At 44.9% G+C, this 26,351-nt stretch overlaps 1 protein-coding gene and 1 long non-coding RNA gene across 6 annotated transcripts in view; one reads left to right on the top strand and one right to left on the bottom strand.

Moving 5' to 3' along the window:
- Nucleotides 1-26,351, top strand: part of NEDD4L (NEDD4 like E3 ubiquitin protein ligase) — a 260,860-nt gene that overhangs the window by 82,631 nt on the left and 151,878 nt on the right. For 4 of the 5 annotated variants that reach the window (XM_079994713.1, XM_079994715.1, XM_079994714.1 and 1 more), the window contains exon 2: nt 3,272-3,345. In XM_079994713.1, the coding sequence (XP_079850839.1) occupies nt 3,272-3,345 (74 nt within the window). Of the gene's footprint in view, nt 1-3,271; nt 3,346-25,645; nt 25,789-26,351 lie in introns of those variants that run through there. The other variant, XM_079994716.1, reaches the window with a different exon arrangement.
- LOC307226463 lies at nt 9,028-25,533 on the bottom strand. The gene is made up of 3 exons (XR_013843450.1): nt 25,422-25,533; nt 18,413-18,594; nt 9,028-10,020 (listed from the first exon to the last, which is right to left on the bottom strand). It is a non-coding gene; the product is annotated as an uncharacterized lncRNA (long non-coding RNA).

Below are 26,351 nucleotides of genomic sequence, written 5' to 3'. Positions count from 1 at the left end.
CGGGTCTGGCTCATTACAAAGAGGCAGTTCTCTTTAGAAGACCCAGACCTGTTATGAGGTGGTGCAGGTGTATAATTTCCCCTGGCCTTCCTAAAAGGCAGAGGTAGAAGCATCTCTCTGCTCAGAATTAGGTCAAATAATATTTGACTGTTGCTGAAAACCGGTGTGCATGTCTAAGGCCTTTTGTGGTTTGGGTTCCTGTAATTAATCTCTTTCTGTATTCCTCACCTTGTCTGCAAAGTGAAACTGATACTCTCTCTTGATGTATTAGCTACTTTAGAATTCAGAACAGGATTTTATTTTTTAAAAAATGTAAATATTGCACATAATGAGCTTGTGGTTAGGATAGATTAAGTCACTCTGGGCTTAATTATTTGTAAGGATTTTTATACTTCCCTTTTAGTTTACATTCCCAGAAGTTTTGATGGTTGAGCAGATACGCCGCCCCTTATCAGGGCATTTGCTGTAAGGGGCAAATCAGCTGGGCTAAAAATTAATTTGTTGTTTTATTCGTGTTCCTCAGTCAAATTACTACAAACAAGACCGTCACTTCCCCTCAGGCTTATAGTCTTAGTGAAGACACAGCGCTATAAAGGGGAATGGATTGTGAGGCAGTTGGGAAATAGTGGTCGGATGTGAGCTCACGCAAGGGATGTATATGGCGGAGCAAAAGAACTATTGATAGATCTCAAGAGTAACTGGGGGGAAGGCTGTGTATCTCAGTGGATGGAGCCATCTGCTTTGTGTGCAGAAAATGCCAGGCATCTTCGGTAAGGTTAAGTTATAGTTCGCACAACACTGGGCTAATGCACCAATGATCTGCCTTGAAATATGGCAGCCACCCAGTTCTCCTGCGATTTCCAACAGATCCACAATGGTTTCTGATTCCCAATTGTTTAAACCAGTGTTTCCCAATTAGCAAAGGACTGTGGGAACCCCTGTTTTTCAAAAGCCAAGCGATGGACCCCCCTACTTTTGAAATGTTTGTGGTGCAGGCCCCCGTGCGCATACGTGAAATTGTGTAAAATGGGAAGCACCCTGGTGTCTTGCAAGGAGACCCTTTCTGGAGCCTGAAGAGGAATGTATGGGGAGCATCTCCTCGCAAGCAAGGAGGACGCACTGTTTTCAGATTCCTGGCACCACACGTATGTGCAGTTGCGTGCAGATAGGTAAAGGTAAAGGGACCCCTGACCATTAGCTCCAGTCGTGGCCGACTCTGGGGTTGCGACGCTCATCTCGAGGGAGCTGGTGTACAGCTTCCGGGTCATGTGGCCAGCATGACTAAGCCACTTCTGGCGAACCAGAGCGGCGCACGCAAACACCGTTTACCTTCCCGCCAGAGCTGTACCTATTAATCTACTTACACTTTGACGTGCTTTCAAACTGCTAGGTTGGCAGGAGCAGGGACTGAGCAACGGGAGCTCACCCCGTCGTGGGGATTCGAACCCCCGACCTTCTGATCGGCAAGTCCTAGGCTCTGTCGTTTAACCCACAGCGCCACCCGTGTCCCACCGTGCAGATAGGTTGCTTGTAAACTGAGTTGCAAATAGATGTCATATAAACTAAGTTGCCTCAGTTGGGTATCCAGAAATGTTGTAGATGAGGAGTCATCACGGAAGGGTCTAATAGTCTTATATTTAAAGTTATTTGGTTTTATTGATTTCTGATTAATTGGGCAGAATGTAACTTGAAACCCCGGGGATGGGGAACTTGTGTCTCTCCATCTGTTGTTCCTGGGCTCCCAACTCCCATCAGCATAGCCAGCAGTCATGGATTACGGGAACTGGACTCCAATGACGTCTGTAGGGCTACTGTGTGCCCTACACCAGTTTGGTGTAGTGGTTAAGAGTGGTAGTCTTGTAATCTGGGGAACCGGGTTCGATTCCCCGCTCCTCCACATGCAGCTGCTGGGTGACCTTGGGCCAGTCACACTTCTTTGAAATCTCTCAGCCCCACTCACCTCACAGAGTGTTTGTTGTGGGGGAGGAAGGGAAAGGGGAATGTTAGCTGCTTTGAGACTCCTTAAAGGGAGTGAAAGGCGGGATATCAAATCCAAACTCTTCTACTCTTCTCCTTCTACTGGTTCTTCACCCCTGCTGCACACATCCCCTTGTTCCTCCACAAGTAAAAGGGACTAGACACTTGACATTTTAAAATGAAAGCTTGAACATTCAGCAAGGAGCCTGTGGTAATCTGTGATGAGATCTCTTCCCAATATCCAAAACCCTGCTTCACAACAGTTTAATGTTTCTTCCACATTGCAGATATTTTGCCGTGGAGGGCAAGTCGCCCTATGACTTGAGCACTTAAGGGGCAAATGGCCGGCAAACAAAAAAAGTGGTGTCTGATATCAGTGATGCTTTTTTGACCTGATGGAGGCACACAGGGTCAGCCCAAGGCATTTTTATAGACTTGAGGCAGATCCCAAAAGGACAACAACCCCCCCCCCCCCCGCTAGGGAAGATTTGCATCAGAAACAAGGGGAGAAAGAAAGATCGACTTCTGGATATGTTGTCCCGGTGGATCCTGCCACCTGAGGCCATCGCCTCACCTTGCTGCACGAGTGAGCTGGCTCTAGAGGCAGATCTTGGAGCATATAGATCGCCTACCATAATACTACAACAACAACAACTACTACTACTACTAATAATAATAATAATAAATATATTTATACCCTGCCCATCTGGCTGGTCTTCCCCAGCCACTCTGGGTGGCTTCCAACAAAATATTAAAATACAGTAATGCATCAAACATTAAAAGCTTCCCTAAACAGGGCTGACTTCAGATGTCTTCTAAAAGTCTGGTAGTTGTTTGTTCTCTTTGACATCTGGTGGGAGGGCGTTCCACAGGGCGGGTGCCACTACCGAGAAGGCCCTCTGCCTGGTTCCCTGTAACTTGGCTTCTCTCAGTGAGGGATCCGCCAGAAGGCCCTCGGTGCTGGACCTCAGTGTCTGGGTAGAACGATGGGGGTTCTGCCGTTTAGGACTTTAAAGAAGGTTCTGCTTTGTGGTGTTTAGCATCCCAGCTTGATTTGTTTGTAGCTTTCTCCTCCAGTTGGTCAACCTGGTGGTCCCTGGAGTCGGGAATTGGTGTCTGGATCCCAGAACTCCCTTCTAATTGTAAACCACCACCCCCCAATGTGTCTTTTGTGTTATAAGAGCCGTAATGGAGATTTAATTTTATTCCACTTAAATGCTGCTCGCATTTGTATTTGCAAACTTTAACAAGCCTATTTTAAGACCTTGCTCTTTTCATTTTCGTTTTCTAACAGGAGGAGTCTCGTATCCTTAGAGTTAAGGTTGTAGCTGGAATAGATCTAGCCAAAAAGGACATCTTTGGAGCCAGGTATGTACATTCCTCTTTTTTTATTGCTCCTGTGGCAGCAGAATCTAAATTACTGAGGCAATTGCCTCTTTTGTGTTGGCAGCATTAACTTTTCAAAAAAGACAGAAACTATTAGTAAACCGGGAAAAGAACCTGTATCTGCTTCCTTTAATTTATGCCCTTCAATGCAATTCGATTGGTTCGTATTTTGCTTGGATTTATATGCCGTGCTGTTATGATGATGGGTTTTTTGTGTGTGTGCTAAAATAATAATAATAATAAACCAACCAATTTGCCAATCATTTGTATCCTACTTCCTTTCATTTCTTAAAAAAGGCACCTATATTGAGGTTTGGGTAATATGCATATTTATTATAACAATAATGGGGGGGGGAGTGGAGGATTCATGAACTACAGTGGTGCCTCGCAAGACGAAAAGGATCCGTTCCGCGAGTCTCTTCGTCTAGCGGTTTTTTCGTCTTGCGAAGCAAGCCCATTGACGGCTTAGCGGATTAGCGCTATTAGCGGTTTAGTGGCTTTTAGCGGCTTATCGGATAAGCGGCTTAGCGGCTTAGAAAAAGGGGGGGAAAGGGAAAAAAACCCGCAGGAACTCGCAAGACATTTCGTCTTGCGAAGCAAGCCCATAGGAAATTTGTTTTGCAAAGCACCTCCAAAACGGAAAACCCTTTCGTCTAGCGAGTTTTCCGTCTTGCGAGGCATTCGTCTTGCGGGGCACCACTGTACAGTAACTTGTATAAAGTAGCAGCTAAGTATAGAAGCTATGAACAATGAAGCTCTTGCTCAAACCTCATTTGATTCATGTGACTTTCAGAAATCCTGAAGCTGTGTTTGCATGTCATAATAAACCATGGTTTATCATAACAGGAGTGAACCTAGTCTCCCCACGGGCTCGTGCACTCTCTTTCCTCCTCTGACACAGCTTTGAGGAGTATTTCAAATGCTTTTGCTCCTGTTTTGGATTAACCACAGTTTGCAGTGTCAGGCAAACCCAACAAACTGCAGTTAATCTTAACAGTAGTTTGTCTGAAACAAGAAACTTCAAACCATGGTTTATCTGGAGAGTTTCATGAAGCATGAATAAGATTAAAAACTGTTTAGGGTCTGAATTAAGCCGTAGTTTATCAAAAACTGAAACAAAAGGTTCAGATTCTTTATGAGCAGGGGAGGAGGCAGAATGCACAAGTTGAGGGAGGCATAGAGTTGTTCATGTCACCAAAACCCATACCTGAGGGTGACACTGTAATTAAGCGTACTCCCCTATGTGCAGTATGAGGACAGTAGTTATGGAATTACTTTTATGGGGTTGTTAGTATTATACTAAAATAATATATGTGAACTATTTCAAAATCAACATCATTGCCATTTCAAACTCTTTTAATTCTTTGTCAGGCCGATTTGGTGTTGAATAATGTGGTATTGATGATGGAAGGACCTAGTTTTTTGTGTGTTTTGGTTGGAATACCTGTGATGTTTTCATACAGTGTGTGTTACACTGCTCTAAAGACCGAGGTTGCCCATAGCCATGGACAACAACAATACCAATAACAGCACCCCAACAGATCTTTGTCCCCTTCGTTCAGCCCAGATACCTAGGTCCAGCTCCGAGGGCCTCTGGTGGTTCCCTCACTGCGAGAAGTGAGGTTGCAGGGAACCAGGCAGAGGGCCTTCTTGGTGGTGGCGCCCGCCCTGTGAAACGCCCTCCCGTCAGATGTCAAAGAGATAAATAATTATACAACCTTCTGTAGACACCTGAAGGCAGTCCATTAGTGTGTGATGTTCTCTTGTGTTTTTGCGTGTTCTGTTGGAAGCTGCCCAGAATGGTTAGGGCAACCCAGTCAGATGGATAGGGTACAAATTATTATTATGAAATGAGAAAACCACTGCAAAATGGGTAAATAATATACTCTGTTTAAAAAAAAATGCAGTTGCATATACTGTTAGGTTTACAGACTTTGCCAAGTACAGAATGCCCCCCTCTCTTGTATTCATGGCGCAGGAAGCTCCCCCTGGTGGCTGATGAGGATATAGGTAGAATACTTAGGGGACTAAGTACATGTGGCAAATTTGCTCTCCAATTATTTCTTGCTCTCTAGGCATTTCCCCCTTTGCCTCTCTGCTGTTCCTGTTTGCATCATGCTTCTTAGATTGCAAGCTATTATTTTAAACGTTAAAATGACTTGAGCGCTTTGCCAGATCGATGGGGAATAAATGCAGCAAGTATTTATATAAATGAATTTCTATACAGATGTATCAAACATCTGGAACTTGCCTTGGTGGGCCCTTTTAATGCAAAATGATCTTCCTACCAAAATGATAAAAGTTTCATCACATCCTCTTGTTGTGCAAGCTTCCTGGGTGAGGTTCTAATTTTGGATCCACAAGTTCCTTGTTTGAAATCTTCTTCCCCTAAAACCAAAGGCTGCCTCTTCTGTTATGTTTTCTCTCACCCCACTGCAATCTCTTTTAATGACAGATTGCTCCCATTTTGCATAATTACCAAAAACACTATTAATTAGGCAACCTAAGTGACTGCGAACACTTTAAAAAAAATCACATAAAATTGTCTGGATATCTGTGGCGCACAATATGATGTTTTGTGTGTGTGGAGGAGGATTTGGAGAACATGATCAGGCATGGTGATGAATCAGACCTTTGAAATAGCTAGGTATTTAAAACTGCAGCAATTTCAAGTCGTGAAGCAGCAGCTCTCTATTCCTTAATATGCCTTCTCCAGAATGATTTCCACTTTGGGTCTCGATAAAGGTAAAGGGACCCTGACCATTAGGTCCAGTCGTGACCAACTCTGGGGTTGCGGCGTGAGAACAGGATGCTGGACTAGATGGGCCTTTGACCTGATCCAGCATAGCTCTCGTATTCTTAGAGTGCAGTGCCAATGAGCAAAGGAATATAGAGAGAAGAGAGTGCTGGGAAATGGTTTCTTCAGATTAAACGCATCTGCCCGGTGCTTTTCAGGTCAAAACCATTATTCAGAGGCGATTAGGTATATATAGTAGTGTCTCACAATAATTCTCCCTTTGCTGTCTGCAGGACTTTTTGGCAGATTTGGCTTTCATCACGCATCTTGTATCACTGCTGAGCTTTTAAAATCCCGTCGGCTTTATTGCTGTCAGTCTGGAATATGCAACCTGAATTTAGTTTTCATGTTTCAGTCTAACGAAGGAGTGAGTCCACCACCTTCCAAAGCCGTCTGTGCCTCTGATCTTTATAGCACCAGGCACGCCTTCCTAATGTTTAGTCAAAATCCCCTTTCTTATAACTGGGATCCATTGATTTGGATCCTGCCCTCTGGAGCAGCCTTCTGCATCCTGCAGATGTCTCGGACTACGACTCCCATCAGACCCAGCCAACATGGACAATGGTCAGGAATGATGGGAGTTGTAGTCCAAATCATCTGGAGGGCACCACATTGGCAAAGACTGCTAAGTTGTATGGATCCCCTACTTTTGAAACTTTTGGTATGTCTATGGTAGTTTTTGTTATGTGAATGGTGCCGCTGACCCATAGGCGAGTCCCCCCCCCGCCCAGACCATCAATTGGGAACCACTGATCTATATGACTGCCCTTCAGTTGATGTGGGCTATCATATTCCCTCTTATGATTATCTCTTCTCCAGGATAAGCCTTCTCTGCTTCTCAGATCTCTCTTTGTATAAAAACCTTGTGCTTTTAAAATAGCTTGTGCCCTTTTTCTGGCGGGAAGATAGTAAATACATTTTACCATCAATAAATATTAATGGTGACAAAGTGGATTGAGTTGTGCGGCAATGCTTTCAAGTCTACCAGCTGCTCATTAAAGGATCACAAGGTTTTAAGCGGGAGCAAGGTTTGTTCTTAAAACTAAGGAACACACTTTACAAGTTCATAACTGCTGCAGGCCTTATGGAAATGGGTTAGCTTTGGCTGTAGCATCAATGCTTGATGCACCTCATTAGAGCTCCACATTTTAACCTTCCATGACTGGAATAAAAAGAAAGAGCAAACCGATTAGGAAGTTCAGAGGGTGGAACTGGAGAGGTTTAGCAGGGCAACCCCAATGCCCTTTTAACATAAACTGGGAGGGGTGGCTAACACCCCAGAGGACAGGATCACACTTCAAAATGACATTGACAGATTAGAGAACTGGGCCAGAACAAACAAGATGAATTTTAACAGGGAGAAATGTAAAGTATTGCACTTGGGCAAAAAAAATGAGAGGCACAAATATAAGATGGGTGACACCTGACTTGAGAGCAGTACATGTGAAAAGGATCTAGGAGTCTTGGTTGACCACAAACTTGACATGAGCCAACAGTGTGACGCGGCAGCTAAAAAAGCCAATGCAATTCTGGGCTGCATCAATAGGAGTATAGCATCTAGATCAAGGGAAGTAATAGTGCCACTGTATTCTGCTCTGGTCAGACCTCACCTGGAGTACTGTGTCCAGTTCTGGGCACCACAGTTCAAGTAGGACACTGACAAACTGGAACGTGTCCAGAGGAGGGCAACGAAAATGGTCAAAGGCCTGGAAACGATGCCTTATGAGGAACGGCTAAGGGAGCTGGGCATGTTTAGCCTGGAGAAGAGGAGGTTAAGGGGTGATATGGTAGCCATGTTCAAATATATAAAAGGATGTCACATAGAGGAGGGAGAAAGGTTGTTTTCTGCTGCTCCAGAGAAGCGGACATGGAGCAATGGTTCCAAACTACAAGAAAGAAGATTCCACCTAAACATTAGGAAGAACTTCCTGACAGTAAGAGCTGTTCAACAGTGGAATTTGCTGCCAAGGAGTGTGGTAGAGTCTCCTTCTTTGGAGGTCTTTAAGCAGAGGCTTGACAACCATATGTCAGGAGTGCTCTGATGGTGTTTCCTGCTTGGCAGGGGGTTGGACTCGATGGCCCTTGTGGTCTCTTCCAACTCTATGATTCTATGATTCTATATGTAAAAAACACCAACAGACAAAACAACAAGTAATGTGAGAGGGAGGTTAGGCCTCTGTCCCTCTCCTGAAATCTGAGTTGACTTGTTACATTTGAGGTGTCATTTTACCCCCTAAAGGATGGAGATGCTTGCAAAGCTTGAAGGTGTTGGTTCATCAGAATGTGTGCCAGTTGATCGAAATGTTCAGGCAGGTGCCTTGAGTGACATCGGCGCAAATCCTTTTAACAGATACCTTCCATGGAATGTCTCTAGAGTGATTGTCTGCAGAACAATACCGTTTACCAGAATAAGGCCAATTTAGTAGGAAAGTGTGTCTTTCCCTTCTCACCTGACCAAGTGCATCCTGCTCCCAGGCATGTTTACGTAGAATTAAAGGTAAAGGGACCCTTGACCATTAGGTCCAGTCGTGGCCAACTCTGGGGTTGCGGCGCTCATCTCGCTTTATTGGCTGAGAGAGCCGGCTTACAGCTTCCGGGTCATGTGGCCAGCATGACAAAGCCACTTCTGGTGAACCAGAGCAGCACACTGAAACGCTGTTTACCTTCCCGCCGGAGTGGTACCTATTGATCTACTTGCACTTTGGCATGCTTTCGAACTGCTAGGTTGGCAGGAGCAGGGACCGAGCAACGGGAGCTCACCCCATCGCGGGGATTCAAACTGCCGACCTTCTGATCTGCAAGTCCTAGGCTCTGTGATTTAAACCACAGCGCCACCCGCGTCCCTTACATGGAATTAAGTCCCACTAAATTTAATAGTGTTTCCTCCTGAGTGAAGAGGGGTTGGTGCTTTAGAATGCATTCTTTCCATGACAGGAAGTGGGATTCCCGTGTAAGCCTGAGGTTCCTTACTTGCCTGTTAAAAATTAAGCAGCTTGCATAGAAATGGGGAGGAGGGTGGGAGAGTCTTGTTTTAAAGCCTTTGGTGGTTGTCCTGAACTTCTGGTGAATCTTTCACTGGTGCTCCACACCTGATAACATCTTTTCTCTTTCACCATTGAAGAAGCTCAAGGGCAGACCGGTCCCACGCTGCAGCGCTGATCTATTTTGGCCAGTGGAAGCTCATGCCACAATAAACCTGCTAGGTGCTATGGGGTTTGGCCTCCCCAATTCCTTCAGTGATTTTGGTACACCAAGGGCATTTCTCAGCTTGTGCGAGGAGGCAATATGAGCTGGCCAGCAAACCCGATTGTGCCAGATTGTTGTGCACTTCTTAACATCATCGAAGAAAGGTTCTCTCTTGTCTTGTTCTTCCAAACGTTGTCCTTGATGCCCTCCTTCACTTGATCATTCATTTTTGAAGCAGTTACTATTCGAGCACATTTCAGTTGACGCACAACGCTGCTTGCATGGAGAGCGAGAACAAAATGACTGTTTACTATGTTTTATGGAGGGTTATTAAAACAGCCCGAATCAAGAGCCCTTGTTTTACTTCCCTTCTCCTTGCCCCTGTGTCCTTGGAGGTGATTTGTTTGTGCGCAAGAGATACGGACTGCCTGACCCATGCGGAAGTTTAAACCAAATGATTTCAGTCCGGGCTCCTTTGTAGTACAACCTTGTTGGATCTGTACAGGACTCCCAACTTCTTCACCCAGAAGCAGTGCTTCTCTGTCAACAACATATGTTCTGTTCTGCACCAGTATGGGGCTTGGTATCTGCAGCATCCTGAGGGCTGCTGTGCTGTCTGCTCCAGAGGGGACCTGAGCAAGATTTTCAGTGGATTGGGTAAGATTTTCAGTGCTCTGATTAAAAACATAAGAAATGGCCTGCTTAAAGATTGATATAAGATTTAGCGCCTGCTATTCCATCAAAGAAAACCTAATGAAAATGTTCTACAGGTGGTTTATGACACCTTCGAAACTCGCCAATATATATAAGTTAGAATCCAATCTGTGTTGGAAATGTAAGGAGGTGGAGGGGACTATGATCCATGTATGGTGGAGCTGTGAAAAAGTTAAAGAATTCTGGGGATTTATCCACAAGAATTTAAAAAAGATGTTTAACATTTCTATAGGAAAAAAAAAAACCAGAGGTGTACCTATTGGGCATCTTAGGAAAGGATATCCCACAAGATAAGGAAAGATTATTCTTATATGCTACAGCCGCAGCCAGACTATTACTTGCAAAGAACTGGGAAGGAAACATTATACCCACAAAAGAGGATTGGATATGTAAATTATGTGAATTTATAGGAATGGCGAAGTTAACAGCAGCCATAAGACACCAGACAAATCAGATACTAAGGTCAGAGTGGCAATGCTTTGAGGATTATATGAAAAAACACTGCTCTAAGGATAACATGTTGATATGTATAGATTATGTTTGTAAAGTACAATTAGAAAAAAATAATATTCTAAGAACATTAAGGATGAGATACAAAAGACGCAATGTTAACAAGAAATTAAAGATTAAGGGGTGGTGAGTATTGGGGGAGGGAAGTCACATGGGTGTATTATTTGTTTTCTTTTTATGGTTATTATTTTGCATTTTTTGTATTTTTGATTGATTAGTATATGTTTCTGAAAATAAAAAATAAACAAAAAGAAAAAAGAGATGGCCTGCTGGACCACACAAATGGCCCATCAGGTCCAGCGTTCTGTTTTCACAGTGGCCTTTTGTTGCTAGTATAGAAATGAGTACAAGTGTGCTTTAATTGCAAAATGTAATTCAAAAGGCCTCCCTTTGATTTGACTCTTCTTTGTATGGAATCTGAGCTACTTTGGCCAAGCGCCTTAGATTTCTTTTTAAGGCTCAGGTGATTCCATTGCCACCAGAGACAATGACTCAGAATGGGCTTTGTAGATGTTTGGAATCGTATTTTGCATCTGAAATGCACCCAAAGTTATTGGAAGCAATCGTGAAACTATGCGAACGCTTTAAAATTCTTGCTTTTCGTTTTGCAAGTTTTGCTGCTGCGTCAGCTCTGTGTTAACATTAAGCCATGAGTAATACCATTTTATGTGGACTTGGGTCAATACCAGGCAGGTCTGAACACCAAGGCAGCTGCTCAGTTTTCTATTCCGCTGTAGTGTTTCTCACATAAAATTCTGGTATTTCTTGTCTGCTGTTGGATGGAGGCAGGGCACTGGAAGCTCTGAGGATGAGAGCAAGTTCCTTATTCATGAAATATGTGTAGGAGCAATGCTAAATTAGCAGGAGGTTCATAACAGGGTTCCCTGCAGCCCTGTTTGACTAAATCGCCAGGCTAAGGGGTGTTATCCAAGGTTAGCTAGGCCTGTTTCGATTCCATTGGCAGTAGCTAGGTGAACCTGGGCCGGCTGGCCACAAAATCCCAATAATTCACAGGAGAGGAACCCAATCAGGGCTGCCTTGCTGAAGCTAACACTGTGAAAAAGTCTCTCACCTCCCACTGCTCCATGTCCCTGCAGCCTCTCATAGAATCATAGAGTTGGAAGAGACCACAAGGGCCATCGAGTCCAACCCCTCTCTTTGGATTGCTGTAAGATAAGCTCAGCTAGGCCCCATCTGCACTAAACATTTAAAGCGGCGTCATACCATTTTAAACAGCGACGGCTCCCTGCGCCAAGAAACAATCCCGGGAACTGAAATTCATTCAGGGTGCTGAGAATTGTAACGAGAGCCCTGTTCCCTTCACAGAGGAGCCATTTCAAGAGTTCCCTAGAAAACAGGCATGACAGCTCAATACAGTCATACCTCATGTTACGTTTGCTTCAGGTTGTGCGTTTTCAGGCTGCGTCCCGCAAGTACCGGAAAGGGTTACTTCTGGGTTTCGCCACTCGCGCATGTGCAGACACGCAAAATGACGTCACACACATGCGCAGAAGAGGCAAATCACAACCCGCATGTGCAGGTGCGGGTTGCGTTCCTTTTAGGTTGCGAATGGGGCTCCGGAACGGATCCTGTTCGCAACCAGAGGTACCACTGTATTTGTTTCAAGGGGGCCAGGCCCCCTTCATCTCCAGGTGGCGCTCTGGGCATTGTGTCATGTGTGTGACATGTGAATCGGGTCCAGCGGCCGGCTCCTCCAGAGAGCGCTCAGCCTCCTCCGCCGTGTGTGCAATGTGTGCCGCCCTTGCCCCCCGTCTTGGGGACTTATTATTTCTACCCCGCCCATCTGGCTGGGTTTCCCCAGCCACTCTGGGCGGCTTCCAACAAAAGATTAAAAATACATTAAAACATCAGTAATTAGAAACTTTCCTAGACAGGGCTGCCTTCAGATGACTTCTAAAAGTCAGATAGTTATTTATTTCCTTGACATCTGATGGGAGGTTCTTAAGGTGGTGGTCTGAGGAAAGGTTGCAAAACTGGGCACTGCACTTTTCCGCCCTTGACATCAGAATTAAGGCCAGATTCATTGACCTTTCATATAGCCCAGGCATAGGCAAACTCAGCCCTCCCGATGTTTTGAGACTACAATTCCCATCATTCCTGACCACTGGTCCTGTTAGCTAGGGATGATGGGAGTTGTAGTCCCAAAACATCTGGAGGGCCGAGTTTTGCCTGTCTTCAATGCATCTCTGCATATCTCTCTCTCTCTCTCTCTCTCGTAGTAGGAAATGTGTGTTTCAATACGTTGCTTCCTTCCCACTTGCAGTTTTATGTAAGTTTTACCTGTATTGAAAATAAAAATAATAAAATATGCACTGTTGCATCTATTTTAGTCAGTGTGTTTTGAGTAGAGCAGTTGTCATCAACTGTATGGGTTTATTTGGAATTATTCTCTTTCCTAAATCAGCAGAGAGAGAGAGAGAGCGCACATAAACTTGCTTTTCCAAGGAAACTGGATAAAAGAGTGATACAGTATAATTAACCACACAGAGCTGAAAGAGGAATTTCCTCCATCTCTCTGTACTTTTCAAGGGAGTAGAGGATGGCCACACTCATGGCCAAGAGAGCAGTGATTGGGAGAACTTGGGAGACTTCCTGGGTTCTAGGGGAAGACCTCAAGGCCACCAGTGGTGCCTATGAAGTCCACACTGGCAACCCTTGGAATAGATTAATCTGGTTCAGCTTCTGAGGTTGAAATCTTAAATACGCCTCCTTAAGAGTTAAGTCCCATTGAGCTTGGCAGAACTTGGGTTCCAGGTAGATGGGCACAGGATGGTGCTGTAAACGCTGCAGACCCAATTTCAGAGAGAGCAGCTTAACATCTACATAGGAAACATCTCATGGAGAGCTTAAGAACTTAAGAGCATTTCAGGTACCATATTTTTCGCTCTATAAGACGCACCAGACCACAAGACGCACCTAGTTTTTTGAGGAGGAAAACAATAAAAAAATATTCTGAATCTCAGAAGCCAGAACAGCAAGAGGGATCGCTGCACAGTGAAAACAACGATCCCTCTTGCTGTTGTGGCTTCTGGCTTAGCCACACAGCCTGCATTCGCTCCATAAGACGCACACACATTTCCCCTTACTTTTTAGGAGGGAAAAAGTGAGTCTTATAGGGCAAAAAATACGGTATGTAGTTTCCGCAATTGTGCCATTCTGCAATGGGGCTGTGCAGGAGAAAGGCTGGGTTTCTCTTGCCTCCTTATGTCTCCAGCCCAGTTGGAATACTTTATAGGTTACACATGCAAATAATTCACCCTGAAGTCAACAAAAAGGGGGTAGATCTCCTCCCTCCCATGACAAAACACAGATGGATGTTTAAGATATGGGAGGGTCAGGGTTTACAAGAGGATTCCTGTCCCGCAGAGTCCGGCAGCGGTGAATTTATAGCTTATACGTGCAGTTTGCTGTTCCTCTCTGCCGTCATCTTGGTGCAACTTTGAAAATGCATCCAGCAGTCGTGGTTTAGGTATTTGCTCGCCAGTGCCTTTGGAGTCCAGCCTGCCACTTTAAGCATTTGACTGTGGGGCCGGTAAGTATAATTTTCTAAGAGCCCTTCTAATTTTCTCAGCAAGACCAGTGAAATAGACCCATGAACATAAAGGAATGAATAGTAATGGGTAGCACTGCTTAGGCAGAGGCTCTACAGCAATTGTAGTCTAGAAGTCGTTCAGCGTACAGCATTTCATATGAAATTCATTTCTTTTCTACTTCAGTAAACTTACGTTGCTGCATAAGCCCAGTTTCATTGCTGTTTTATGAATTGTACCCAACTAAGAGATAATGTAGTTAATTTAGTCATGTCCCTTAATTCCAGTGGGTCTACTCTCAGTAAGCCCAAATTGGATTCAGTCTTGTGTATGTGTGTGTATATCTGCTGATTAAAATGGACTTTATAATTTTTAGATTCAGGTAGGTAGGTAGCCCTGTTGGTCTGACGCAGACGAAATAAATAAATAAAATTAAAAAACTGTCCAGTCGCACCTTAGAAAGGCAAACGAACCCTGACAGTTAAGTCAGGTCACGAACAACTCTAGGGTTGTGGCGCTCATCTCGCTTTACTGGCCGAGGGAGCCAACGTTTGTCCACAGGCAGTTTTTCCAGGTCATGTGAAGAAGTGTGCATGCACACGAAAACTTATACCCAGAACAAACTTAGTTGGTCTCTAAGGTGCTACTGGACAATTTTTAATTTTTTAAAAAAATTACAATTTTCGTTTTTAAATGCGCTGCTGACTAAGCCACCAGCCCATTTTCACTGATCAGTATATCTTTGTGGATGGGGTGAACTTTTGATAATGCAACCGTTTTTCAAATCCCTTTCATAGGGCATTGTTTAGAATTTTCCCACTCCTTGCATGCTTGTAAAATGTTGCTACTCTTTTGCCATTCTTGAAGGGGGCTGAGAACTTGCAAATACATTGTTTTATGCTGAACTTTTCAAAGTGGAATTGCAGCTCAACCAGAAACTCCTAAGGTTATCTCTGGTCTTCCAAAGTCACTGACTGAATTCAGATATCATGCCAACCCCAGCTTTCTTTTGAATCCGATTGAGAATCCTAACCATGGTTTGAACTCTGTATACAGTACAGGCAAACAAGTGGTTTAGAGATGGTTGTATACTTAGCACTCTCATATCTAGATTCAGGGACCTCCAATGGTGCGTCAGCGTATGTAACTGTGATTTGTCAGTTCGGGTACATATTATGAATCCATAGTTTCAGGCAGTGATTTCTGATTTACTAGCCAGTTTCAAACATGGTTTGTCCTTCTAGACATTGCACTTAAACCTATTAACCATTGTTTATAGGGAATCCTATGTGTGTCTACGGGACGCAGGTGGCGCTGTGGGTTAAAGCCTCAGCGCCTAGGGCTTGCCGATCGAAAGGTCGGCGGTTCGAATCCCTGCGGCGGGGTGCGCTCCTGCTGCTCGGTCCCAGCGCCTGCCAACCTAGCAGTTCGAAAGCACCTCCGGGTGCAAGTAGATAAATAGGGACCGCTTACCGGCGGGAAGGTAAACGGCGTTTCCGTGTGCGGCTCTGGCTCGCCAGAGCAGCGATGTCACGCTGGCCACGTGACCCGGAAGTGTCTCCGGACAGCGCTGGCCCCTGGCCTCTTGAGTGAGATGGGCGCACAACCCCAGAGTCTGTCAAGACTGGCCCGTACGGGCAGGGGTACCTTTACCTTTACCTTTATGTGTGTCTACTTTGAAATAAGCCCCATGGAATTCAGTGGAGTTTTACTCCCAAGTTAAACATGTAAGAATGCTGGCTATGTGTGCCTGAATCAAGCCACTACGGACTCGGTTTTCCATTCACTGTAACTAAGCATGTCTGAAAAAGAGAGCTGTCCTTTTCACTGCATATGGATCGAATCTAGTTAATAAACTCCGGTCCCCTTGTCTTTAAAAAACAACACCAACACATTTGTTTTCTTGCCTCTTTTCACAATAAGGAGCTTGGTTGCAAATACAGTTGTTTGCTGGGATGATAGGGAAACTGGAAGATATGTTTGCTGGGAACATGGTTTTGTATAACTGCATAAAATAAACCAGTATAACACAGCCAAATTATTAATACGTTGTGAGTAGGGATGGCAGATCCTGTACGTTTTAGTTTCTTAATTCCTTAGTCTTAGATTCATTTCTTCACATTTTCATATCAGTTTGCATTTTAAAAAAAGATACTCACAAAAAATAATCTGCATCAATTCTAATATAGAGATGTGCGTAACAGACACATTTTTGCAAGCAATTTCCTTAGTGGAAGCTTATCAAATATATGCCAGCCCCATTAATTGTCTGGAAAATTGCACTGCACCATTCGGAAAAGTTCCCATGTGGGAAGACGGCTGCATTTTGGTTTTCATATTCTGCGAAGTGTTAATTTGGTAGGCTCACAATGTGAACCGAACTGAATTCCTTCCCCATCCCTTGTTTGTGAGTTAATCCAGACATTTTTAAACCTCCTTTTGCAGCTCTCCCCAGCTGCATTTGAAGGTCTACAATTTTTGTGAATTAACAGTGCAAGTAACTGGAAACTTTTGCTTGCTGGTAGAATGCGTTGGCATCGTGTGGAGGTGCATATGGGGAGGACCCAGGTCACATGACCGCCACCCTCCCCGCTTTTTGTGGGAAAACTGTTGCACAAATCAGCTCTTATGTACATGGTCCTCTGTGTGGAGTTCCCACAACATGTGTCAGGTGTGCGTGCAGGAGCCAGACCCTGTGACCAGTAGGACTTTGCAGGACTGGGGCCTTCCTAAGTTTGTTCTGTAGAGGCAAGGCGTGGCCACACAGGTGAGGCCGATTGGTAACTCACAGCACCTGGTGGCAAGAGCCAGGAAGGGATATAAGGTCAGCATTTCCCTTCAGCTCTTTGCCACAGCAACACGTTCCCTGCCTTGTTGCGTTTGGCTCCTTGATCCTTGGGCCCTTGACTTCGTGACTCCTTGCTTCCTGACCCTCGGACCCTTGGTTTCTTGACTCCCGGCTCTCTGACCCTCGGACTCTTGGCTTCCTGACTCCTGGCTTCTGGACTCCCATTCCTGCTCCCACCCTGCCATCTTGCCCCCGCTCCCGACGTCCCCAGCCGGGACTTCGATCGCCCGTGAACCGGACTGTGACAACATGTGCCTCTTTCGGTACACAGGAAGCTGCCTTTCTACTAGGTCACAGTACGTACTAGTCTATATTGTCTGATCTGCTCTGTTCTGATCAGTGGAGGCTGTCTAGGATCTTAAGCAGAGGACTTTCCCATCACCTGCTGCCTGAGATCCTTTTAACTGGAGATGACAGAGACTGAATGTGGGTCTCTTTGCAAGCAAAGCATGAGCTCTACCTCTAGATAGTCCCTCCTGTTTGCTGGATATGAAGGGCCTGTGCCCATTGTTCCATCACATAAATGGGACTAGGGCATGTGGCATTTCAAAAAATCATAGAGTTGGAAGGGGACACAAGGGTCATCTAGTCCAACCCCTGCAATGCAGGAATCTTTTACCCAACATGGGGCTTCAACCCATGACTCTGAGATCAAGAGTCTCACGCTCCACAACTAAGCTATGGAGCAAGTCATGGAACTAGTTAAGTGATACACAGTGGTACCTTGGTTCTCGAACTTAATCCATTCCAGGAATCCATTCAACTCACAAGACCATTCAGAAACCAACGTGCAGCTTCTGGTTGGCTGCAGCAGCTTCTGAAAAACTTTTGCAAACTGGAACACTTACTTCTGGGTTTGTGGCACTTAGGAGCCAAGCTGTTCAAGAACCAAGGTACCACTGTACAGATTTGGTTAACTGTAAATAAAACCTCTAAGCAGATTACAAAGATGTAAAAAACAACAACACCACATTAAACTTGCCAATAAAAACGAACAAGTTATAAAAAGCAAAATGAAGAAAACCAACAGCTAGAAATATATATTCTAAGCCAAAATTGCAGATCAAAAATACACCTCAACTCCACATGTCTGGGTAAGCCTACCAAAACAAAAAATGTTTTTAGCAGGCACCAAAAGGAAGCTCCTGCAGTCAATCGGAAGCTGCTTCAGACGTTCGAGTTCCAAAGAATGTTTGCAAACCGGAACACTCACTTCCGGGTTTGCGGTGTTCAAGAGCCAAAACGTTCGACTCGCAAGGCGTTCGTCATCCAAGGTACAACTGTACTTTGGAGAGGGTTCAGGTTTAGCGACAAGTTTATTGTGCATGCAGTTGCAAACCTGTGCAAAGTTTCCTTGACTCTGAAACATCATGTAACTAGTACCACAATTAGCAGTAATTGGGTTTTTTCCTGAGCCGAGCAATTGGATAGTGATGTTCTTACCCTTTGGAATACTCCCCAGGTCCATTTCAACAAATTTGTCACATTTCCTTGTGTTTACTACTCGCTATCTGAAACCAGTTTCATGATGTTCAGATTGCAGGCCTGTCCCTTCCTTACTGCCCTGCTTCTGATTTTCTCTTGTGGTGCTGTAATGTGCCTTTTGTGTCACATGGCTCAGCTCCCTGTGTGATACCAACAGATGAAATGGCAAGCATAACATGAAAACAAGTCATAGGGCCATAGATTGCTGCATGTTGCTTTAAGGGTGTAATGCTGTTAGGTAATATTTTGACCAGCTCATTTGAGTCTTCAGATGTAACAATCTCTTAGAGCTAAACCACAAAGCCAAATTACAGGTTGCCTTAATCAGGCATGGCCAAACTTGGCCCTCCAGATGTTTTGGGACTACAGTTCCCATCATCCCTGACCACTGGTCCTGTTAGCTAGGGACGATGGGAGTTGTAGTCCAAAAACACGCGGAGAGCAAGTTTGGCTATGCCTGCCTTAAATGCATTATGACACCCTCCCACCCCCTTGCAAACACATCTCCTCCCTGCCATTAACATAATATTGGTTGCAGATGTGTGATTTGACATTCTGCTCAGCATTGCCAATGTAGCAGAGAAAGCTGAGCCGTAGTAATGCTGCATTATGTATGATATGTGCTTAACAACAACAACAACAACAAATTATTATTTATTATTATGCCATCCATCTGACTGGGTTGCACCAGCCACTATGGGAGGCTCCCAACAAAATATTAAAAACAATAAAATAGAAAACACTAAAAACTCCTTCAGATGTCTTCTGAAAGTCAAGTATTAAGTAAGTGGTTCTCAAAGGTTTTTTTTTCTTCTTTTTTCTGGACAGCTTGACAATTCTCTGGAGGAATTGGTGGACCACAACTTTTTTCTTCTTCAGTGCTGCTTTCAAAAGCAGACCTGTATTATGAAATTCATGGGCACTAGGGTAGCTCAGTTGCTTAGAGTGTGGTGCTGAAAACGCCAAAAGTTGCAGGTTCAATTCCTATATAGAACAGCTGCATATTCTTTCATCGCAGAGAGTTGGACTACATGATCTGCAGGGTCCCTTCCAATTCTATGATCCACCTTTCTATGATCAGGCTAACACAGAAGAGTCTGTTTAAGTTGGGGGGAAATGAGTATTGTTGTAATAATTTATATACCTGCCTTACATTTCGAGAAGAAACGCAAAGGTGCTTCACACACAAGTGAAAGCCAACATCAAATTAACAAGTATTAAGCAATTATAAAAATATAGCTACACGTCATTAAAATACCTAGCAAAATGATTTCATCAAAACATCTGCAATTAAAACGTATAATAAACTTAGCACTGGTGTCCAGAGTCAAACCCAAAGCATGGTCCCATAGGCAGTGTGGTGTAGTGGTTGGAGCCAAGGATGCCCATTCATCAACATGGGCAGTTCAGCAGACCCAGCCCCTCAGCTTGGCTTCCCTTTTGCACGCTGATTGCAGCATCTGGGCTTGATGAGGCCTGTGACCCTCACCTGTTCTGAGCCTACTGTAGCTGAGGAATCATACACCTTCTCCCAGAGCTAGCGAGCCCCACCTAGCCAGCTAGAAATCTGGGTTGTGGGCCCTTTCGTGCCTCAGCCCCCTGGTGCACTCCTGCTTCTGCTCCCTATTCCTCAGAGCCCATTGTGTTTGGGGAGACAGGGACCCTCTGGTTCTGGTGATGGGTCCTGCTGTTCTGGTTCTCATCACCCTGTGAGTACTTCCTTTCCCACTCCCTGCTTGCCCCGGTGTGTCCCAGTCCCAGATCCATACCTTGTCGGGATCCTCTTCCTCCATTCCCTCTTCCCTGTGACACTGGCCATGCCTGGCTGGGGCTGATGGAAACCTTCATCACCTGGAGGGGTGACCACACTACCTTCTCCTGCTTTTTCTGTGGTGCCAGATGCGCTCTGGCCTACATAGATGCACAGCTCCAGAGCTTCCCCCTTTTTAATTCTACCAGCACTTGCACTTTCTTGGGTATTTCATCACTAAACCTTCTGAGCTATCCAGTGTCCTGGTTCGGAACACAAAGACACCCAGGGTAGATTTTTAATTGAGGCAATTTTGATTGCAAGGAAACAGGCCACTTTAAGATTTTCCTTTTTGTATGTGACATTCAAAATATATTCCATGGGGAAGATGTTTGGATGCTTGACTTGTCAAGACAGAGACTGCAGTTTATAGTTCTTATGCAATTCTTTTTACCGCAGTAAGGAGTAGAAACATCAAATCCTCAGACTGAAATACACACACACACACACACACACACACACACACACACACGTTTTGTAAATGACTAAACACAGATTCTGATAGTGGGATGCTGTTTATGCAAGAGCAAGGAATAAATACCCACTGGATTCTTCGTAGCACAGTCAAATCGATTTTAGAATCAATGAGACTAAATAGGTTTAAAGTCAGGCTACATCAGCATAACTCACTTGTGAATTGGACTGCTTAGACCAAGAAATAATCTAATCCTTTTAACCCTGCGTGCATGCATTGATACTTAGGGATTTGAACTCTTTAACACAGCCAGTGAGATGTATTTGCACTGAAACTAAAGTTCAGTGCACAGAGTTGACGTTTTGGTGACACAGATTCTGATTACTAGGCGTGTTTTGTTTTTGTGTTTTGTTTTTTAAAGTGTTCAGGGGTGACTAGAGGGCCAAGCCCAACATTATATAGTAAATCAGACATTGCATAGAAAACACGTGTAACTATTTCAGTGTTGATGCTTAAAAATGAAAATAGCTGTGAGAGGCTGCAGACTTTTCTGGAAGATATTCGTATTTTTCTTTGTGGGCGGAAATGCAGTGTTTGAATTTTTCACTTCTGCAAAATCTGCTTGAAAGAGGCAAAATTGGGACAAGTGCACACACCATAAGCAGTAGTCCCACTTTCAAATTACATTCCATGAAGAAATAACTACCTGCCACTCAGTGTTTGAAATTAGCCAGGTGCTAGGCGCATTTTGCACCTGGCTATTGGCCACTTGCAACCAGGTGGAGATGCCTGGGCATGACGACTGCACCATCTGGAGGTGCATGGCTGGGGATCATTGGATCTTGACTGTTTTCATATACATCCTGTGGAATTCTGCACAACCAGAATGAATTTCAGAAACCAAATTGCTTTTTTCTGTGCAGGCTGAGCAGGAGCAGTGAACAAGGTTATAGTTAATTGTTGTTGCTTTTCTCCACTTACCCCCCCCCCCACTGCCTTGCTCACATTGTGAAGAATATTCTTACATTATGACTGGTCCGTGTCACCCTTAAGAAAAAGAGGTAGAAATAGACCAATATATATGTGGACTGTCCCTGGATAAACTATCTTTTCTTCTTTAAGTTCTCAAAGCTCTTACGTAGCTCATGGTTGTCATCTGAACTAGCCAGATGTTCAGAATTAATCAGTCAGTCCATCATTTGAAAAACAAGACTTTGGAGCCGTCTTACCCAAAATGGCAACATCTTGGTGTCTGTAACCTTGGTTTAAGGAGCCATTTGGAGACTAGCTTTATATATATATGAGTTTCTAGCACTGCTCTCAAACCTAGACAGCATCTTAAAAAGCAGAGACATCACCTCGCCAACAAAGGTCCATATAGTAAAAGCTATGGTTTTCCCAATAGTGATGTATGGAAATGAGAGCTGGACCATAAAGAAGGCTGATCGCCAAAGAATTGATGCTTTTGAATTATTGTGCTGGAGAAGACGCTTGAGAGTCCCATGGACTGCAAGAAGATCAAACCTATCCATTCTGAAGGAAATCAGCCCTGAGTGCTCACTGGAAGGACAGATCCTGAAGCTCAGGTTCCAATACTTTAGCCACCTCATGAGAAGAGAAGATTCCCTGGAAAAGACCCTGATGTTGGGAACGATGGAGGGCACAAGAAGAAGGGGACGACAGAAGATGAGATGGATGGACAGTGTTATGGAAGCTACCAGCATGAGTTTGACCAAACTGCGAGAGGCAGTGGAAGACAGGAGTGCCTGGCGTGCTCTGGTCCATGGGGTCACGAAGAGTCGGACACAACTAAATGACTAAACAACAGCAGCACTGCTCTTGGCCTAATTTCAAAAGTTACCTGTGAGTGATCAGCTCGTATTTCTGGCAAGACTGATCTGCCCCCTCAACTGGCAGGCTAGTTGACAAAAAGACCAGAGGATAGGGAGTTGGCCCCACCCACCAGTGGATACAGCTCCTCCCACTGACAGCATGCAGCCCCCTATAATAAGGGAATTTGATCCTCAACAGAAAAGTGAATTCTTTGTTTCATGCTCCTGCAAAGGGATGCCAATTGAATGTCGGAAATATCCCCAGCTTTGGCCTGCAATAGCCATGGGAGTCTATCCAATTTGCTGCATGTTGTGATTTGTTTTTGCATTTTGGAAGCCTCCCTGTGGATTTAAATCTGGCTTCTTGCCTATCAGAGGAAGATTTAGCAGTAGGCATGTCTTTGTAGTGTTCCTAGGAAATCCCCAGAGCTAAAGGCAAAAGTGTGGCTCCATTTTTGGGATTTCAACATAACCGCTTCTGTCTTCATGCACAAACTGGTTCAGCAGAGTTCACCCTGTCTCAGATGGAGCATCTGCTGCACAAACTCTTCAAGGAGCCTGGGATTGCCACACATATTCTGCTTTCTCCCTCTTTGTTATGATGTATGCTCATGCCATAGTTACCATGGGAGCCGGTGAGCTGGTGGGGGGGGGGGAGAATAAAAGCCTTTTCTTAATTGCTAAATGTTGCAGCTTTCCATGTGCGTTAGCTGACATCTCTGGTAATTGGATTTCACAGATATTCTCTCTCTCTCTCTCTCTCTCTTTCCACCCCGCATTCTGCTGTGGCTTTCTGTGTTTTGACTAATACTCTACTGCAGCATTGCCTAGCATCCAGAAAGAAGCACGTTTTTGGTTCTGTTCCCTCCTGCCTGGTTCTGTTATTGCTGCTAATGTGCAAGGCTTTGTGAGTTTCCAGAAAGGACTGAGCAAGATTCAGCTTACAAGCCCCACTAACAGAAGGCTGCACAAGGTCTTCTGCTAGTGCAACGAGGCTTCTCCCCTAGTGCGCCCCCCCCCAAAAAAAGGTTTGGGGTGTGTGTCAGGAGAATCACCGGGACAGCGCATGGGGGGCAGAGAGGGCAGATCATTCCATCAGGCAAGCAGAGACGCTTACGCTGAAGAAATCACCTGCTTAGCACTATGCTGAATTCCTCCCACCCTGTTTTGTGGTTCTGCCTCCAGCACACAGCTGTTGCCTCTTGATAATAGAAAACTCTGGGAGTATTGTGACTTGAAGAAAAATCCCACCAGGCTCTTTAAGGACCATTGCAATCAGATGCCCACTAGAACAGCCTTCTTCTGTTGCATGGGGAACATACATCTTATCTTTGTAAGCTGAAGAAAACTTGGTGTGGAGGAAGACCCGTTGTAAGCATTCATGTTTCCCTCCATTCCTGAAACATCTGGTTAATTGGTTTCCAGGCCCAATTCAAAGTGCTGGTTTAAAGCCTAAAGCAGCTCAGGACCGCAATTCCCCAAGGACCGCCTCTTTCCATATGAACCTACTCGGACCCTGAGATCATCTTCTGAGGCCCTCCTTCGTGTGCCTCCTCCTTGAGAGGTCCGGATTGTGGAAACACGAGAACGGGGCTTTCTCTGCGGTGGCTCCCCGTCTGTGGAATGCTCTCCCCAGGAAACCTTGCCTGGTGCCTTCATTATACACCTTTAGGCGACAGGCAAAAACATTCCTTTTTAAACCAGGCCTTTGGTTGATTTGATTGGCATCCCATGCCCTTTTAAAATGTGGCTTTATTTTTTGGGGTGGGGTGGGGCTATTGCATTGTTGTGTTTTATTTTGATTATGTATTTCCTGGTTTTATATTTTGATTTTGTTCTCTGAACCGCCCTGAGACCTCTGGGTGTAAGGCTGTATATAAATTCAATAAATAATAATAATAAGGAAAAAAAGAAGAAGTTTTCAGTTCCCACTGGAGCAGGGGCTAAACCCGTGCCACTGAAACTGGTGACCCCAGCCCTTGTGAGAAGCACAAGGATGCTTTTCACAGAATCATAAAGTTGGAAGGGGCCACGTGAATGAAGCCTCTGCAATGCAGGAATCTTTTGCCCAATGCAGGGCTCGAACCCACAACCCTGAGATTAAGAGTCTCGTGCTCTACTGACTGAGCTATCGGCAGTCATCCAGGGAAAGGCCATAGCTCAGTGATAGAGCAACTGCCTTGGATATAGAAGGGCTCAGGTTCAATCCCGGGTATCTGCAGGTAGTAGGGATGGGAATGTTTCCTGTTTGAAACTCAAGATGGCCACCGCCAGTTACTGTAGACAGCACTGAACTCGATGATTCTGTGTTCTATATTAGGTGCAGGGAACCCTTTGTCCTCCAGCTGTTGCTGAACTACAACTCCCATAAGCCCCAGCAAGCGCGGCCATGGACGATGGGAATTGTAGTTCAACACCACCTGGAAGACCAAAGGTTCCCTGCACTTCAGCCTTGCCTCTGATTTCGCTGAGTGGATTTAGGCAGGTCTTATTCTCTCGATGTCGCAAACAAAACACACACCCCTTCCCAACGCGAGGGAAATAATTCTCTACCTTTCAGAGTCACCGTGAGGATTGTGACGGGGTAATTGTTTTATTTATTACGTTTTGAGGGTGGCGCACACGGTCCACCCCTTTCCAATGTATCCTTGCTGCAACCCTGAGAGACAAGTAAGGCTGAGAGAGAGAGAGAGAGAGAGAGCCATGCCAGAGTATGATTTGAACCCAGTGAAGCCCTGGTCCGGCGCTCCAACCACTACACCACACTGCCTCCTGGCACATAAAGCACTTTAAGCACACAAGAGGAGCTCTTTAAATGCCAAGCGCTTTTGCTTTCTCCCTTTTCTGTCTTCCATTTCTGAAGAAGGCAGGGAATTGGAAGGGAATTTGTTTGAAAAATCAGTACTGTACCTTGGAACCGTGGTGGAAAGCAGCCTAGGTGGAGTCGTGTGTGTGTGTGTGTGTGTGTGTGTGTGTGTGTGTGTGTGTGTGTTCAAAGCTCCCTTGTCATACAGACAAGGTTTGCTGTCTTCCCTGTGAGTCATCATTATAGCTCGCAGCTCCCTGAATTCCAGCTTAGCAGCGTGAGAGCAAGATTTCTAAGAGGGGGGTGGTGGCGGCGGTGGAGAGGTGTGCCTTCGCTTTCCAGAACCTAAAGGGGGGAAAAGGGATAAATACATATGCAGAAGGAAGTTGCTTTGGAAGAGGAAGTGCAGATTCAGGGCTCCAGAATCCAAATTTTATCTCTGTCGCCTGTCTGCAGCGTGTGAAGAGGAAGGTAAGGACAAAAGAAACCCTTGTGATCTCTTTCCTCCTCTTAGAGAATTTGTCTTTGGGGTTTTTTTCTTTTTCTTTTCATGCGATTGCCTCCACCTTTGCCGCGACAGGCCCGTTGCTAAGATTCTGCTGCCGAATCAGATGTGTGCCTCCCCCCCCCCAATTTTCACCACCACAGTGCTTTTCTTATTTTGATCTGTACTTGGAACGTAATACGAATAAATATATATAAATGTAGTCAGGCCTTACGACAGCTGTGGAAGCCAGGGAATTGGGGTGGGCCGTTCGCTGTGTTGCATCTGAAGCTTCCAGGTTTATTTATTTTTAAGGGAGTTACTACAACGCAGAGATGTTAGATACCGGCTGTCGATTTATTCTTTCATTTCCCCCTGGGGGGAAAAAAATCTTGTGTAAGAATTTAATCCCTGGGAAGCTCAGTGTTGGGTGTAGGTAGAAGCACCTCACTCCCATGACACCATTTTAAGCACCTGCTAATCCTAAATTAGGGTTATTCTGATGTTGCCGCTTTCCACTGGCAGGCCCTCTCCTTTATTAGACCCCGCC

This window comes from Podarcis cretensis, assembly GCF_951804945.1.
Source record: "Podarcis cretensis genome assembly, chromosome: 11".
Taxonomy (NCBI): Eukaryota; Metazoa; Chordata; class Lepidosauria; order Squamata; family Lacertidae; genus Podarcis; species Podarcis cretensis.
Note: the sequence above shows the minus strand (reverse complement) of the source record. Positions and strands in the feature narration are given on the sequence as shown.